This window comes from Aquarana catesbeiana, linkage group LG08 (genome assembly GCF_042186555.1).
Source record: "Aquarana catesbeiana isolate 2022-GZ linkage group LG08, ASM4218655v1, whole genome shotgun sequence".
NCBI lineage: Eukaryota > Metazoa > Chordata > Amphibia > Anura > Ranidae > Aquarana > Aquarana catesbeiana.
The window spans coordinates 27919731-27936636 of record NC_133331.1 but is presented as its reverse complement, the minus strand read 5'-3'; the positions used below and the strand labels follow the sequence as shown (position 1 = coordinate 27936636).

Sequence of the window (16906 nt, the reverse complement as noted above, 5' to 3'; positions counted from 1 at the left end):
AATTTTGTAAATAAGTATTTTTTCTCCTTCACTGATGGGCACTGATAGGCTGCACTGATGAGGTGGCACTTATGGGCACTGATGAGGTGGCACTTATGGGCACTGATGAGGCAGCACTTATGGGCTCTGATTAGGTGGCACTGATGAGGAGGCACTAATATGCTGATAGGTGACACTGATGAGCACTGATAGATGGCACTGATGGGCACTGATAGGCAGAACTGATGGGCACTGATAGGCTGCACTGATGAGATGGCACTTATGGGCACTGATGAGGTGGCACTTATGGGCACCGATTAGGTGGCACTAATATGCTGATAGGTGACACTGATGAGCACTAATAGGTGGCACCGATGAGCACTGATAGGTGGAACTGATGGGCGCTGATAGGTGGCATGGATAGGTGGCACTGATGGGCACGGATAGGCAGCACTGATGGGCACTGATTGGCAGCACTTATGGGCAGCACTGATGGGAGGCATTGATGGGCTTTGATGGGCAGCACTGATGGGCACTGAAAGGCAGCAGTGACTGGCATCACTGATGGGCACTAATACTATGATCAGTGCCCTGATTACATTTCCTGGTGTTCCCTGCGAGGAGATGCCACTGATCGGCTCTCCTCGCCACACACATGCATAAGTAGCTGCGTGATCGGCTCTTTATGGAGATTGGGGTCGTGCCGTGTTGCTAGAACACAGCTGCGATCTCCGCGCCCCCATGTCCTGGGCGCCGCCATATGATGTGCACCCAGAACGGGATCCGTCATTTGACATTGGGCGGGCGGGAAGTGGTTAAGGATAGTGATCATATGATGCCATTTATTATCACATAGTTGTTTGGCTCCTCTGATCAAATGTTTACATTCCCTGGAATGTTTGGCCTTGGTACAGACACACAAGGTGACAAACACAGGTTAAAATGGCAATTAAATCTTTTTAAACTGCAATTAGTGTCTGTGTATAAATTGTCAATGAGTTTGTTAGCTCTCATGTGGATGCACTGAGCAGACTAGATACTGAGCCATGGGGAGCAGAAAAGAACTGCCAAAAGACCTGTATAACAAGGTAATAGAACTTTATAAAGATGGAAAAGGATATGAAAAAAGATATCCAAAGCCTTAAATTTGCCAGTTAAGTACTGTTCAATCACTCATTAAGAAGTGAAAAATTCAGGGTTCTCTTGATACCAAACCTAGATCAGGTAGACCAAGAAGGACCGCAAGTGTGGACTGAGCAGGCTACAATCTGCTCCATGTGGCAGATGCTGTTGGCATCTTCCATTCTACATATTGCTCGTCCACTGCTGTCTTGTAAGTGGCTGCGGTCAGGTGTATTTCCCCACTGGGCCTATTTCACTTGCTGAACTTTTCTACAATACATTGTTACTGCCAAACATGGACTCTGTGTGTTTACTGTCCAACGCTGCACCTAACCCACAAGCCAGTATAAAGAATATTATTCATTCATTGGCTTACATAAGCAGATAGGTAAGGGAAACACAGACTACTGTCTGCAGGGACTCTGAGGGCCACACAATAAAATACCAAAGAGACTATAGGTTGGGCACCAGGGGCCTCAATCAGTTCTTCAAAACAAATAGATATAAATGTGGAAAGAAATAAAGTGGAAAAAGTGAGCGCTGATAAGGTATTCAATAAGCAGCTAGCACCCATAAAGGTAAATATACAGCCTTCAATGAACAATGAAATAACAAAAAAAGAGCAGCGCTTCACAATAATAAAAAAATGTCTATGTGTTGGGTAGCATTCCAAGTACAAACAATCCTATTAGGCAGAAAGTCCTCAATAGGCTCCAAAGACCAATGGTGACAGTGTAGTGTGCCACAACACTCACCAGAAAATGAATGAAAGCCAGCAAATCATAAACTTAAGGGGCCAGAGTGATACACAGTGCTCCTAATCTGTGGTATCCATTCACCAATTCAATACACTCACCAGATAACAAGCCATTATGAGTTTTGTGTCAATGTCTTGGAGCTTGGTGACATCCTATCCAGGGTTGTGGACAGCAAGGTAAACCTCACGGGAGACCAGCACTGTATTAGATATCTGTGACTGCAGCCGTGTGCTCTGGAGTGTCCGATGGGCTCCAGGGTTTATGCTGCAATCTATCACCAGGGACAGCGTCCAGCAGTGACAAGGAGCACTGTGTATCACTCTAGACCAGTGGTTCTCAACTTCTGTCCTCAGGATCCACTAACAGGCCAGGTTTGCAAGATAACTGAAATATTTAATAGGTGATATAATTTTCTGCTCAGTGATTGCAGTATTCTAGTCTGCATCTCCCAAAGGTAATATTTAAAATCTGGCCTGTTAGTGGGTCCTGAGGACAGGGGTTGAGAACCACTGCTCTAGACCCTCAAGTTTATGATTATATTCTGGTTTTCATTCATTTTCTGGTGAGTGTTGTGGCACACTACACTGTCACAATTGGTCTTTGGAGTCTATTGAGGACTTTCTGCTGAATGGGATTGTTTGCACTTAGGACTGTACCCAACACATGGACATTCACATATAAATGTGGGCTGCTTAATAACCCCTTCAGATCCGTGCTATAGCCGAATGACAGCAACAGTGCAGATCTGCTTTGCTAGGAGGCCGTCAATAGACATCCTCCCCTTCGCATGCTCGCCACGCTCCCCTTGAAGGGCACGCGCAGCGCGTGCTGTGATCACCCGAGTCAATGAGACTCGGGTGATCACAGATCGGAGTAAGGGGTTGATCCTGGCCCCTTACCACGTGATCAGCTGTCAGCCAATGACAGCTGATTACTTGATGTAAACAGAAGACCGGTAATCGTTTCTGTTGAAGGGACATCGGTCCGGAAGAGGAAGAGGCAAAGCTGCCTCATATGTGCCCACCAATACTGCCTGCTAGTGCCACCTGCCCGTGCCACGAATCAGTGCCCACAGTGCCACGAATCTGTGCCCACCAGTACATAAGTGACAGCAATCAGTGCCACCTATCAATGTCCACCAGTGGTGCCAATCAGTGCCTCATCAGTGCCACCTAGCAGTGCTGCCTATCAGTGTCACCTACCAGTGCCAGTCAGTGCCCATCACTGCCACCCATCAGTGCCAGCTATCAGTGCCACCTATAAGTTGCCACAGTTGCCAAAACAAAGCTAGTGTACAGTATATGCCAGCTCTTCCAAATCTTAGTGTTACCAGTCTGTCCAGGCTTGTATACAGATTTGTCAGTCTGGATCAAGATTTGTGGAGCAGCGAACATCTTCTTTGGCTTCAGTGTTACTGTTCGATTTTCACGTATGTTCTCCCCAGAATTCTTGATGATAACTTGAAGTTCTGTTTTTTCAGGACTGTACATGTTCACTGAATAATCTGCAGGTAGCTGTGGGACCTGCAATTTGTTGAAAATATATATACTTTACTAAACGTATGAAATAAATCCAGAACAAGTATCTCAAGTTTCAGCTGGCCATACACATTATGAAATCATGAAATCCTCCATCTGCTCTAAGCAACATTGATAGAGGAATATCAGATATCGGCTACTGTATTCAGTATTGAACAGTGCTTGAATCTGATTGGATACAAGAGCTATTTGGCTGAGAATTTTTGGACCAGCTCGTTCAATAAAACATAAAAAAAAAAGGTGGTGGTGGTGGGGGTATTGGCGTTTGGGGGAGAGGATGACAGGGTCACCCACAGCTCGAATTTTGGAGGAAATTCAAGCTGTGGGTCAGCAAACTAAATAGGTTTAACGCAATGAGAACTACAAAACTGCTGAGATACCATGATTGGAAGACAGGTGAATACAGGATTCTCTGAGAAGGTCCTCTCTACCAACAATTTGGTACTTCTTCTTGATATAAGAAAGACTTGAAGTTGGCCAAATCCTTGCAATCCCTCCATATGCAAGCATGCAAGTTCGGGATGTTCAGATTGAAGTGAACTAGGGAAGATAAAAGCATAGCGCCTACAAAAGAAGAAAAAAGACAAAGCATTATTATTGGTGTCATTTGTAATTTTAGACTTTCTACTGCCTGAACCGTACACTCAAAAGAATATATCATTTTCAAGTACTTAGTTCCAACACAATACAATAGGGACACAGATAGCTAAACAGGAGCAAGGAGACAGATTTGAGGACTTCTTCACACACCACAATGCAGTTTGCTGTACTGTATAGACAATTCGTTTTGTTCCAAATTTGTTTTTAACAAATTTCAACAAATTCGTTAATTCTGATATCTCCCAATTAACAAATTGGTCGAAATCTGTTAAAAACAAATTTGGAACAAAACGAAACCCATTTAATTAATTTTTCCGAAATCTTTGGAAATTCGAATATTCAAAAATTCAGAAATTGAAAAGTTCGGAAATGCGAAATACGAAAAGCCAAAAATCCGGAAATTCTAAAATTTTAAAATCTGAAAATAAGAATGAAAATCCAAAATTTCGAAAATCTAAAAATTTTAACTAATTAATAACTTAACCACTTAAGGACCAAGCCTCTTTCGGAGATTTGGTGTTTACAAGTTAAAAACATTTTTTTTTTGCTAGAAAATTACTTAGAACCCCCAAACATTATATATTTTTTTCTAACACCCTGGAGAATAAAATGGCGGTTGTTGCAATACTTTCTGCCACACAGTGTTTGCAAAAAAATACACTTTTTTTGCATTCATTTACCATTACTATTCCATTATTTTGGCTTTTGAAGTTTACAAATGCAGCAAATTAGAAATTGAATGAAAGGTTTCGCACTGGGAAACACTTTTTGAAAGATAAAACGTGCATTTTATATCCAACTATATAGATCAGACCAAAATGAGGGACAAATGAGGAGGAAAGAGGGACAGAGAGACATTGCACCAAATCAGGGACAGTCCATCGAAATCAGGGACAGTTGTGAGCTATGGACAAAAGTCTGTAAGTAGCCTTAAGCTTAGATTTTTGGATGACCGAACGTCTGATTTTTGTGGCTTGCTAGTCTCATGTCGGAAGTGAAGAGGTTACTGACAATACAAACATTTTGGGACGACAGAATACAACGTCAGAAGTGACGTAATGTGTTGAATAGTTTTGTATGTATTTTTTTCATTTCTGAGCATGGGTAGTCTTGCTCTTATGATTTTTTCCATACGAAAACTGTACTAATGAAATGAAATTCGGACGTGGAGTTCACATCCGACAAAATTTTTATAGTCTGCACATCCAGCTTTTGTCTGATGAAAAAGCTAAATTGGCTGTCGAAAGCACCGTACTAACGATCTGAAAATCAGCAGACAGCTCATTGTACGAATTTTCTTATCTGATTTCTCGTATCGCGTGTACGGGGCTTTATGGAGTTCTATATTTAAAACGTATGTTACCCCAACATTTCATATTCCTAATATGTGTCTACATTACCATGTACTTGTGTTAAAAAGTATCCTGTTCTCTTTGCATTGCTTCCTTTGTGTGAAATACCTGGTGATCCTGCCAGTCCCCCTGCTTTCCTATTTCAAACTGACAACGCTAGGACATGGAAGCACATCCTTCCCAGCGTGGTCAGTTTGCTTCTTTGCATTGTATTTGGGAGCGCAGCCTGACTTTGCTCAAGTGGCCAGACTTGTGCTGACACGCCTCCCCCCTGCACAGCTCATCACTGGGAAGATCAGTGTACTTCTGTTTCTCTGCCTCCTGCTGACATGCCCCCTCTAAGCCCCATATGCAGATGAGAACAGAGATTATGGGGGTGGTGTTGGTTTACTAAAACTGGAGCGTGCAAAATCTGGGGCAGCTGTGCATAGAAAGAAGCCAGGTTTTAGGCTTGTTTCACACTAAGTTGTGCGATTTTCAATGCAGCTTTGGAGTTGAACTTTAATGTGACTTTGAAGTGACTTTGATAAGACTTTTACGGTCTCTGTCATTGAAGTCATCTCAAAGTGGGAACGAAGTAGTGCAAGAGCCCTTTCTGAAGTCGCACAGAGTTCAGTAGTGTCAATTGGAACGGCTCTCATAGAGATAAATGGTATTTCACATGTCCTGTGACTTTGGGTCTCAAAGTCGGATCCTAAGTTGCACAAGTATGAATGGAGCCTAAGGCCCTGTACACACGATCGGAAATTCAGCCAGCAAAAGACCGATGAGAGCTTTTGGTCGGAAAATGCGACCGTGTGTACGCTCCATCGGACTTTTGCTGGCGGAATTCCAGCCAGCAAAAGATTGAAAGCATGTTCTCAATTTTTCGTTCGGAAAAAGTTCCTATCCGAAAATGCGATCGTTTGTAGCAATTCCGACGCGCAAAATTCCTGCGCATGCTCAGAAACAATTCGACGTATGCTCGGCAGCATTGAACTTCATTTTCTCAGCTCGTCGTAGTGTTGTACGTCACCGCGTTCTTGACGGCCGAAAGTTCAGAGAACTTTTGTGTGACCGTGTGTATGCAAGGCAAGCTTGAGTGGAATTCCGTCGGAAAAGCCGTCATATCTTTATCCGACCAAAATCCCGATCGTGTGTACACGGCATTACTGTCAAATTGAACAAGCTGAACTTAGAAGCTGATTGGCTACCATGCACAGCTGCTCTAGATTCTGAGTGCTCCAGTCTTATACTGTGTATATAAATGTTTTTTCTTTGCATTTCTATTTTAAACTGAATGGGTTGTTTTACAAGGTCAGGGTTCACATAAACATTAATCTTTACTTTAACCACTTTCGGACCAGCCGCCGCATTTTTACTGCGGCAGGTTGGCTTGGCTGGGCAAATTGACGCTACCTTACGTCACTTTTCCTTTTTGCCGCTAGGGGCACGTGCACGCCCGCAGCGTGTGCCTGGAGCCGATGCTAGTGCCCGGCGGGCGCGATGACCGCCGGGCACCCGCGATCGCTCGTGACAGAGAGGGAACTGGTTCTTTCAGGGGAGAGGAGGCAGATCGTGTGTTCATACTAAGTATGAACACCGATCTCTCTCTCTCCTCCTAGACAGCCCCATCCCCCCTTCAATTAGAACACAGAGAGGGAACACAGTTAACCCCTTGATCGCCCCCTAGTGTTAACCCCTTCCCTGCCAGTGACATTTATACAGTAATCAGTGCATTTTTATAGCACTGATCGCTGTATAGTTGTCAATGGTCCCAAAAATGTGTCAATAAGTGTTCAATTTGTCCGCTGCAATATCACAGTCCCGATAAAAATCACAGATCGCTGCCATTACTAGTAAAAAAAAAAAATAATAATAAAAATGCCATAAATCTATCCCCTATTTTGTAGACGCTATAACTTTTGCGCAAACCAATCAATATACGCTTATTGCGATTTTTTTTTTTCTTACTAAAAATATGTAGAAAAATACATATCGGACTAAACTATGGAAAAATATAGTTTTTTTGAAAAAAAATGTGGGATATTTATTATAGCAAAAAGTAAAAGATATTGTGGGTTTTTTTTATATTGTCACGCTCAGTGGCGGAACTACCACCATAGCGACACAAGCGGTCGCTATGGGGCCTGCGGTCGCTATGGGGCCCCGGCATGCTCCTGTGTCTGTCCATGGTGCTGCACAGAAGCTAGAACACCGGCCGACGCATCCCCATCCCAGCGGCGTGAGCCGCGTGACGTCACTCGGCGGAGGAGGGAGAAGCGTCGAGACTTGCAGAGAGAGAGAGCCTGCAACGAAGAGGAGCCGAGCCAGGCAGCGCCGCTGAGGAGGAGGAACCAACCAACTGTATTGCAGAGCGCCAGAGACAGATTCAGACTGAGAGAAGATCATTCACGACCGTTTCACAGGTAAGTAAAAGAATGCAGCAGTACACTCCATCCACACACAGCTAAATTAATCTGAGATGATTCAGTGATCCCATACGGCCAGACTGAGGAATATAAACTAACTGTGTCTCGGTGTCTGTGTTCTCTAATATGCAGCATGGTGGGGGGTGGGGGGAGGGGGGTAAATGTCCTGCACTGAAGTCAAGTAACTGCTGTATTAATGTCCTGCAGGCTGCACTGGTCACCTCATGGTCCCTGAGAAATGATTGCACTGGTCACCTCATGGTCCCTGAGAAATGATTGCACTGGTCACCTCATGGTCCCTGAGAAATGATTGCACTGGTCACCTCAGGGTCCCTGAGAAATGATTGCACTGGTCACCTCACGGTCCCTGAGAAATGATTGCACTGGTCACCTCATGGTCCCTGAGAAATGATTGCACTGGTCACCTCACGGTCCCTGAGAAATGATTGCACTGGTCACCTCATGGTCCCTGAGAAATGATTGCACTGGTCACGTCACGGTCACCGATGAATGATTTACTGGTCACGTCACGGTCACTGAGAAATGATTGCACTGGTCACCTCATGGTCCCTGAGAAATGATTGCACTGGTCACCTCATGGTCCCTGAGAAATGATTGCACTGGTCACCTCATGGTCCCTGAGAAATGATTGCACTGGTCACCTCACGGTCCCTGAGAAATGATTGCACTGGTCACCTCATGGTCCCTGAGAAATGATTGCACTGGTCACCTCATGGTCCCTGAGAAATGATTGCACTGGTCGCCTCACAGTCCCTGAGAAATGATTGCACTGGTCACCTCACGGTCCCTGAGAAATGATTGCACTGGTCACCTCACGGTCCCTGAGAAATGATTGCACTGGTCACCTCACGGTCCCTGAGAAATGATTGCACTGGTCACCTCATGGTCCCTGAGAAATGATTGCACTGGTCACCTCACGGTCCCTGAGAAATGATTGCACTGGTCACCTCACGGTCCCTGAGAAATGATTGCACTGGTCACCTCACGGTCCCTGAGAAATGATTGCACTGGTCACCTCATGGTCCCTGAGAAATGATTGCACTGGTCACCTCACGGTCCCTGAGAAATGATTGCACTGGTCACCTCTTGGTCCCTGAGAAATGATTGCACTGGTCACCTCACGGTCCCTGAGAAATGATTGCACTGGTCACCTCACGGTCACCGATGAATGATTTACTGGTCACGTCACGGTCACTGATGAATGATTTACTGGTCACGTCACAGTCCCTGAGAAATGATTGCACTGGTCACCTCATGGTCCCTGAGAAATGATTGCACTGGTCACCTCACGGTCCCTGAGAAATGATTGCACTGGTCACCTCACGGTCCCTGAGAAATGATTGCACTGGTCACCTCACGGTCCCTGAGAAATGATTGCACTGTTCACCTCATGGTCCCTGAGAAATGATTGCACCGGTCACCTCACGGTCCCTGAGAAATGATTGCACTGGTCACCTCATGGTCCCTGAGAAATGATTGCACTGGTCACCTCATGGTCCCTGAGAAATGATTGTACTGGTCCCCTCACGGTCCCTGAGAAATGATTGTACTGGTCCCCTCACGGTCACTGATGAATGCATTTACTGGTCACTGTCACTAGGGCTGGGCAATTTTCTAAAAAAAAAACAACAAAAAACTGCGATTTAAAAAAATAAAACTCGATTCACGATTCAAATTTATTTTTTTGGACACCGCACCGGTCCTGAGGAGCTGCGGGCAGGAGTTTTTAGGCGAGGCCGCTGCTTCGGCCTAGTCCGCGGCGTCCGGCCTCGCGGACTAGGCCGAAGCCGTGGCCTCGCCTAAAAACTCCTGCCCGCAGCTACTCAGGCCCGGTGCTGTGAAAAAAATAAAAATCTAAAAAAAATCGATTTGCTTAAATTTTGAATCGATTTGACCTCTCAACTCAATTCAAGATTTAAATCGATTTTTTCCCCAGCCCTAACGGTCACTGATGAATGAATGTACTGGTCTCGGTCTCTAATGAATTACTGTACTGCCACTGCTGATCATGGTCACTGATGGTGATGATTATGAACTGTGATTTTTCTAATATGCAGCATGGCAGGGGGAGGGGGGTAAATGTCTTGCACTGGTCATAGTAACTGATGTAATAATGTCCTGCAGGCTATACTGGTCATAGTAACTGCTGTATTAATGTACTATAGTGCTCTCTGTATAACTTAAAACAATTCCTTTTATTATAAGACAGGTACTCACATCTGTAGCACTATACCCAGTGCTAGGAAATAAGGCGCATGTAGTTTACAAGTGACAGTGAATGATAAGGCAGCTGCAGCGACGTCTAAACGGGATAAAACTACGTCGCTGCAGCTGCCTTATCATTCACTGTCACTTGTAAACTACATGCGCCTTATTTCCTAGCACTGGGTATAGAGCTACAGATGTGAGTACCTGTCTTATAATAAAAGGAATTGTTTTAAGTTATACAGAGAGCACTATATTATTTCTTTATTTATTTCATGCGAATTTGGATGAAATCTTTTAAGTCATATTAAGGAAGAGGTTTCCGGCTTTCCAGTCAAGATATTACCCCGACCACTATTAAGTGGTGAATGCTTATGAGACCTTCCTGCTAGTTCAGGGGTCACAGCAAAAAGGTGAGTGGTTTGACTGGCAAGAGAGGGGAGCACGTATTTAAGAGCACTTTGGATTTTCATGAAAGCACCCTGCATCACCGTTTATACCAGTGGTTCTCAACTCCAGTCCCCGGGACCCACCAACAGGCCAGATTTTAAGTATTACCTTGGGGAGTTGCAGACTAGAATACTGCAATCACTGAGCATCAAGTGATATCACCTGTGATGTATTTCAGTTATCTTGCAAACCTGGCCTGTTGGTGGGTCCTGAGGACTGGAGTTGAGAACCACTGGTTTATACTCTCTGTTTTTTTATTAATTTATGGACTTTTATGATAATTGATTAGTAATTTCAGCGCTGCACTATATTTGTTACTGTATTATATGAAAGGACTTATATATTTGCCTTTAGTGTTCAGCAGCTTTTCTTATCTGATGGTTTTTGCGCTGACTGTTTTGTCTTTGAGTATTAATGTACTGCTACTAGTCACAGTCACTGATGAATGAATTTACTAGTCACGGTCTCTGATGAATGATGTTACTGGTCACGGACGGTCACTGATGAATGAATTTTATTGGCAGTGTTTTTGTTTTGTTGTTAACTATGTAATTGAGGAGTAAGGGTCTTTCCTTGTACTGTATTTTCCAGTTTCAACCATAATGTCCAGTTACCATCATCAAAGTGGCGCTCACAAGCGTAAAAAGAAAAGGGAAGACACCTACAAAACGGAGAAACTTCCAAAAATCACACATTTTTTTAATGTGCCCAATGTTGGTCAGAACTCTACAGCAGACCATGATGCAGAAAAAGTTGCTGAGGCAAGCCCAGAAAGCCTTGACCCCACAATTACTGACATGCCAGTACAGGAGCAATTGCTACTTAGCCAGTTTCCCCTGAACGAACCAAGTACAAGCCAGGAGTTAGGTGGTGTTACTATGGGGAATATTGAAAAAGATAATCCTGAAACTGAGCCATTTGCAGCAGCCGATGTTCACTTGCCTAGTAGTGACATAGCTATGTTAACTGACATTGCATCTACAAAATACGTCACAGACAGGGCAAACTTTCCCATTACAATTAGAGATGCACATGTGAAGAGATTTATCATCACAAATGGTCCTTACAGACCTACAGGGCCCTTTAAGAGAGACAATGATGAGGAACAGAGGTGTTTTTCAATAAAATATTATGAAAAAACAACAAAAACAGGACTTAAACTCCCCATTACCTGGCTCTGTTATTCCCCCAAATTAAATGTTGCATACTGTGAACCATGCTGGTTATTTGGTGACCGTAAAAAACTAGGCTCTGAACCAGCATGGGCAAAGGGGATACAAAAATGGAAAGGCTTGTCAACAAAAATACAGGTTCATGAAACATCTCAAACTCATATAGATTCTTGCATAATCTATGATCAGTGGTGTATAAAGGGAACAATTGATGAGGAAAGCGAAAAACAATTAAGAAAAGAAAAAAACTTTTGGAGAGGTGTTTTAAATAGAATAGTGAATGTCACCTTGACTATGGCTATGAATAACATGGCCTTCCGTGGCCACAGAGAAAAAATAGGAGAAGTCAACAGTGGAAAATTCCTGGCAATAATTGAACTGCTAGCTGAGTATGATCCCATATTAAAGCAATTGCTACAGTTACCACAGGGAAAAGTCAAATACCTCAGTCCAAAAATTCAAAATGAAGTTATAGATATTTTGTCAAAGCAAATTTCTCTGGATAAGTGCCGTGGTAAGGGCTATGATGGTGCTGCCACAATGAGTGGAATCTATTCTGGTGTGCAGACTCGAATTTTGCAGAGAGAGGAACATGCACTTTATGTTCATTGTGCAGCACACAATCTTAATTTGGTCCTCCAAGATGCTGTGGCAGAGATATCCTCTGTGAAGGATCTTGCACATTTGCTCTTAGTTGAGAATAGTGCTCTTTCATCAAATCTGCCAGATGTGTGCACAGCGTTGCTTTTATTCCTAACAGTACCTGTGACTGTGGCCTCAGCAGAAAGATCCTTCTCAAAACTAAAACTAATAAAGAATTATCTCAGAAGCACTATGTCTGAGCAAAGGCTTTCTGGGCTTGCTATCCTAAGCATTGAAAATGCTAGAGCAAAACAGCTGGACCTAAACCACATTGTGGACACTTTTGCAGAATTGAAGGCACGCAGACGTGTTTTCTAAGATGTGGTGTTTTGTGAGTATACAAGTTGGAAGAGCTTTCAAAGTTCATGTTTGGTTTTGTTGCCAGCCATGGGGTCTATTTATAACCTATTCACAGAGCCATTCACCCTCTGAAAATGTCAAAACATTTCTTTTTTGCCACTTGGCACAAAAAGATATGTTCTTTGTTTTTTGGTTTTTCAGGTCAAACTTATGGAATATAATATTGTATTTTGACTATTAGATGAAGCTGAGGAGCATGGGAAATATGTTATAAATAGAACCCTTTGGTTCTAGTGTGGCAAATAATAAAGTGGAACTTTAGGCAAATATTTGAATAAATACATGGTAGAATTGGCAGCTTATGTTTGAGTGTGCAGTAAAGGTACAATGGTGCAAACCTGACTGGCTTTCTAAGATCGCTTTGATGTGTAAAACTGAAAACTGGCTGAACTGAATTATAAGTATTTGGCAAATATTTTGTCTGAATGCTTATATGTATGTCAGCTTTGTACTTTGTTGTGTGGACTAGAGTTCCACTTTACTCGTTTAACTAGCCTCAGTTCTTGAATTGGCTTGTTAACCGATACTTTCCTTTTTCATACCTGTCCACAGCTGCCCCACGTGCCCACTTTGAGCATTGCAAATCAGGCAAAATTTCATCCTATGTGAATCAAATATTTTTTTTTAATCCAGTCAAAATTAGTTTTCTGCATACACTCTTTTGTAAAGTGTGTGTAGACCTTGCCCATTTACCCATCTAAATCTTCCTTTTTGATGACAAATGACACCTTTCTAGTCAATTAAATTAAAGGATGGCAAGTTTTTTGGCTTCTGCACTGCCTGTTTGGCTGGAAAACAGCTTTGGAGAGAAATGGATAGAATCAAATAAAAGAAATATAGTAAGATATTGTTAATTTATCATCATCATATCTTCATATTTTAGATCAAGATTCACTCTTTTTCAGGTTGACTTTTTCTAATGTTCTGTTGCCCTACATTTGGCTTGTTTTTGGCTGTTGGATGTTGAAACCATGGCTTCTTTTCCTTTGGTTATTTTTAAAAGACATGTTGAAAATATGTACGTTAAGCATCAAGGTCTAAATCAAGTAGGTGTGAACTCAAAAATTAAGACTTTTATGCCAAGTTAAAGTGCATAGAACGTAAGACCTAATTTCTTCCTTCCCTTACAAGGTTGTCATCCTGTTAATTTTCCTCTCAAACCGGTGCAGTTTGCGTTGTTTGCCCTTTACAAAACGTAAGTATAAAAGAGTAAGAGTAGTACACACAATGCTTTGAATTTTGCAATTTATTATATGGTTATTTAAATTTTTGTTTTGTTGTTCGAAATTAATATAAGCGGTTGCCTGGGTACTGTGCCACATGAGCGTGGTAATCTGTTGTTCAATAGAATTAGTTATTTTTTTTTGGGGGGGGGGCCCATACAACATTTTGCTATGGGGCCCTGTGATTTCTAGTTACGCCCCTGGTCACGCTTCTTTTGTTTATAACGCAAAAAATAAAAACCGCAGAGGTGATCAAATACCAGAAAAAGAAAGCTCTATTTGTGGAAAAAATGGGATGTCAGTTTTGTTTGGGTACAGCGTCGCACGACCGTGCAATTGTCAGTTAAAGCGACGCAGTGCCCTATCGCAAAAAATGGCCTGGTCATTGAGCAGCCAAATCTTCCAGGGCTGAAATGGTTAATACAGATTTCTATATATCTGGATCTAAAGCTTCTTATTACATATCATTAACAAAGGCTGTAGTATTAAAAGGAATGTATATTTTCCTTGATCTTTTAGATAGAGATGAAAAAGAGGTTTGGCTTGATGCAGGAAATCTTATCAGAGTTTGATAACCTAAAAAAATACTTGATTACTCCCCTTTGGATTTTAGACTCCCTGAGCCATTGATCCAGCCAATGCTGCCCACCTTCCCTTCCTTTATCAGATGCAGCCTCACTGTGCCCCATCAAATGCAGCCTCACTGTGCCCCATCAAATGCAGCCTCACTGTGCCCCATCAAATGCAGCCTCACTGTGCCCCATCAAATGCAGCCTCACTGTGCTCCATCAAATGCAGCCTCACTGTGCCCCATCAAATGTTCCCACTGTGCCCCATCAAACACAGCCACTGTGCCATATCAAATGCTGCCAGTGTGCCCCCTGCCTGCGGTCTGTACTTACCCTGTCTCGGTGGGACAGCTCCTTGATGTATTCTCCTGTAATCTCTTCCCGTTCTCTGCTATGATTGGATGCCTGATAGGTGTCCAATCACAGCACCTGGCGTTTCAACCAATCAGGTGACGGGTAACAGATCCGAGTACCTGATTGGCGGAGAGGCGGTTTAGTGTTAGGAAAGCGATTATTCATTTGCTTTTCTAACACAGCTGAGTGACCTGCAAGCGCCCAGCATGGCGCTCGCAGGTCACCTTTTTTGACACCTATTAGAGCCTATGGCTCTAATCAGGTGCTTAAAAAAAACCTGCCGCTGTAATTCAGGCGCCTGAAAAGAGGATGCATGAATCTATCTATTGGTGCTAGAGGGGGGTCACCCTTTTTGACGCCTATTAGAGTCAATGACTCTAATCAGGTGCTTAAAAAAACCCGTTGGTATTCAGCCACTAGCGGGGCGGTTTTACCCCCCGCTACCAGACGAGAAAGGGTTAAAAACCACCACAAAGCGCTCCTTCATCGCTCCAAAGATGCTGCTAGCAGGACTTTTTTTACCGTCCTGTCAGCGCACCGCTCCAATGTGAAAGCCCTCATTGGAGACAAAGCAGCGGCACTTTCAGGTCAGTTTGCAGGCGCTATTTTTTTTTAGCGCAATAGCGCCTGCAAACCGCCCCAGTGTGAAAGGGGCCTATATAATCAGGCACTTACCTGTCCAACGATCCAGCAATGCGGGCGTACGAAGCCCCACTCCTCTCCCCCTCCTCTCCACGGTGCCCGCATTCTTACTGTGGGCGCCCGGCAGTGGCTTCACAGCCGGGCGCGCAATGCGCATGCACGAGCCGTGCTGTGCGCTGTGAATGGCTGACCAATCTTCTGGGACCTGTGACGTGTCCCAGAAGATTGCACCGAGGGAGGGGGGAGAGGTAAACTTTCTTCCGGTGCCGCAGAGCCCCAGGAGGAAATGGGAGATGGGTGCCTCCAAAAAGAGGATATCCGCTCCCCCTCCCCAAAAAAAAGACATGCCAGACGTGGCATGTCAGGGGGTCACTATCACTTAAAGCGTAAGTTCCATTTTTGGGTGGAACTCCGCTTTAATATATTACTCTTGAAGAGTATCATAGAGAACAGACTGTCATGTCATACTACATTGTCTTGTTGAATACCTTAAATAAAGAATGTAATATAAAAACAAAAAAAACAAACAGACAAAACACTAGGCACAATTACCCTGAACATAATAAATACACTGGATGTACAAAGATTGAACACTCACAGTTTAGCTTCCAGCGATCCAGAAATAAGCAGTAATATTACACACATGGGTACATAGTGGAGAGACATCCTATAATGGAGCTTCTTCATTGCATGAGAGATTAGCCAGTCCGTTAATACACAATAAGTGACACACACTTTCTATATCTGCTGCTGGTTGTAGTACAGTTTGCTCGTTTACTCTTGCAAGGTCAATATTTGCTGAGTTACTACTGGTCAGCTCAAGGTTAATGTGGGTGTAACAGAAGTGAAAAAGTGATTTTCACATTCCCCAGAAAAATATCACAAACACTGATTTACTGGAATCTGACCTAAATAGGTGCCAGGTGTATCCCCTTCAGATTGTATTGTCTGATTGATTTTTTTGTTTGGTTCACCCAATTACATAATGTATAAAGCTGCCTAAAACCAGACCAACAGAGCAGACTATCACGGTACCAAATGAGGAGTATATGCATAATAATTTTACAATAATTTTATTTATACAAAATTAGATAAAATATTTCCATAAAAACATATAAATATTCCCTTGCGGTTCATAAACATATATTGCTCAAATTTCTGTCTGTAAAGATGGTTGACGTGTTTCACATAGTTGCTTCCTCAGAACCATTTACATATGACAGTATGATCAGGGAACCTTAAATAGGAAAACATGGGAGAAAATCATTAGAGACAGGAACATGCGCTAAAATATCCTAGGATCCTGGGATAAATGGGCACATAATTCACCTTTGATTTTTTTTTAAAAGAGAATGATTATTTTGCACCTGGGAAAAGTTTAATTGGGGGGAACTGGATAAAAAAGGACACTGCACAATTGAAAGATATATTGAAGAATGGCACAATAAGCACTTACCAGGAATTAAGAACGGACACTAAATTAATGGTGATAGATAGATGGCGGTACC

The 16906-nt window shown here is 43.0% G+C and overlaps 1 protein-coding gene across 1 annotated transcript in view; it reads right to left on the bottom strand.

Moving 5' to 3' along the window:
* LOC141105655 (alpha-2-macroglobulin-like) overlaps positions 1 to 16153 on the bottom strand; it is a 145259-nt gene extending 129106 nt beyond the window's left edge. The window contains exons 1-3 of the mRNA XM_073595632.1: positions 15997 to 16153; positions 3778 to 3961; positions 3190 to 3382 (exon numbers count right to left, since the gene is read on the bottom strand). Coding sequence (XP_073451733.1) covers positions 3190 to 3382; positions 3778 to 3961; positions 15997 to 16085 — 466 coding nt within the window. The 5' untranslated portion in view covers positions 16086 to 16153. The remainder of the gene's footprint in view (positions 1 to 3189; positions 3383 to 3777; positions 3962 to 15996) is intronic.
* Positions 16154 to 16906: the final 753 nt, after the last annotated feature.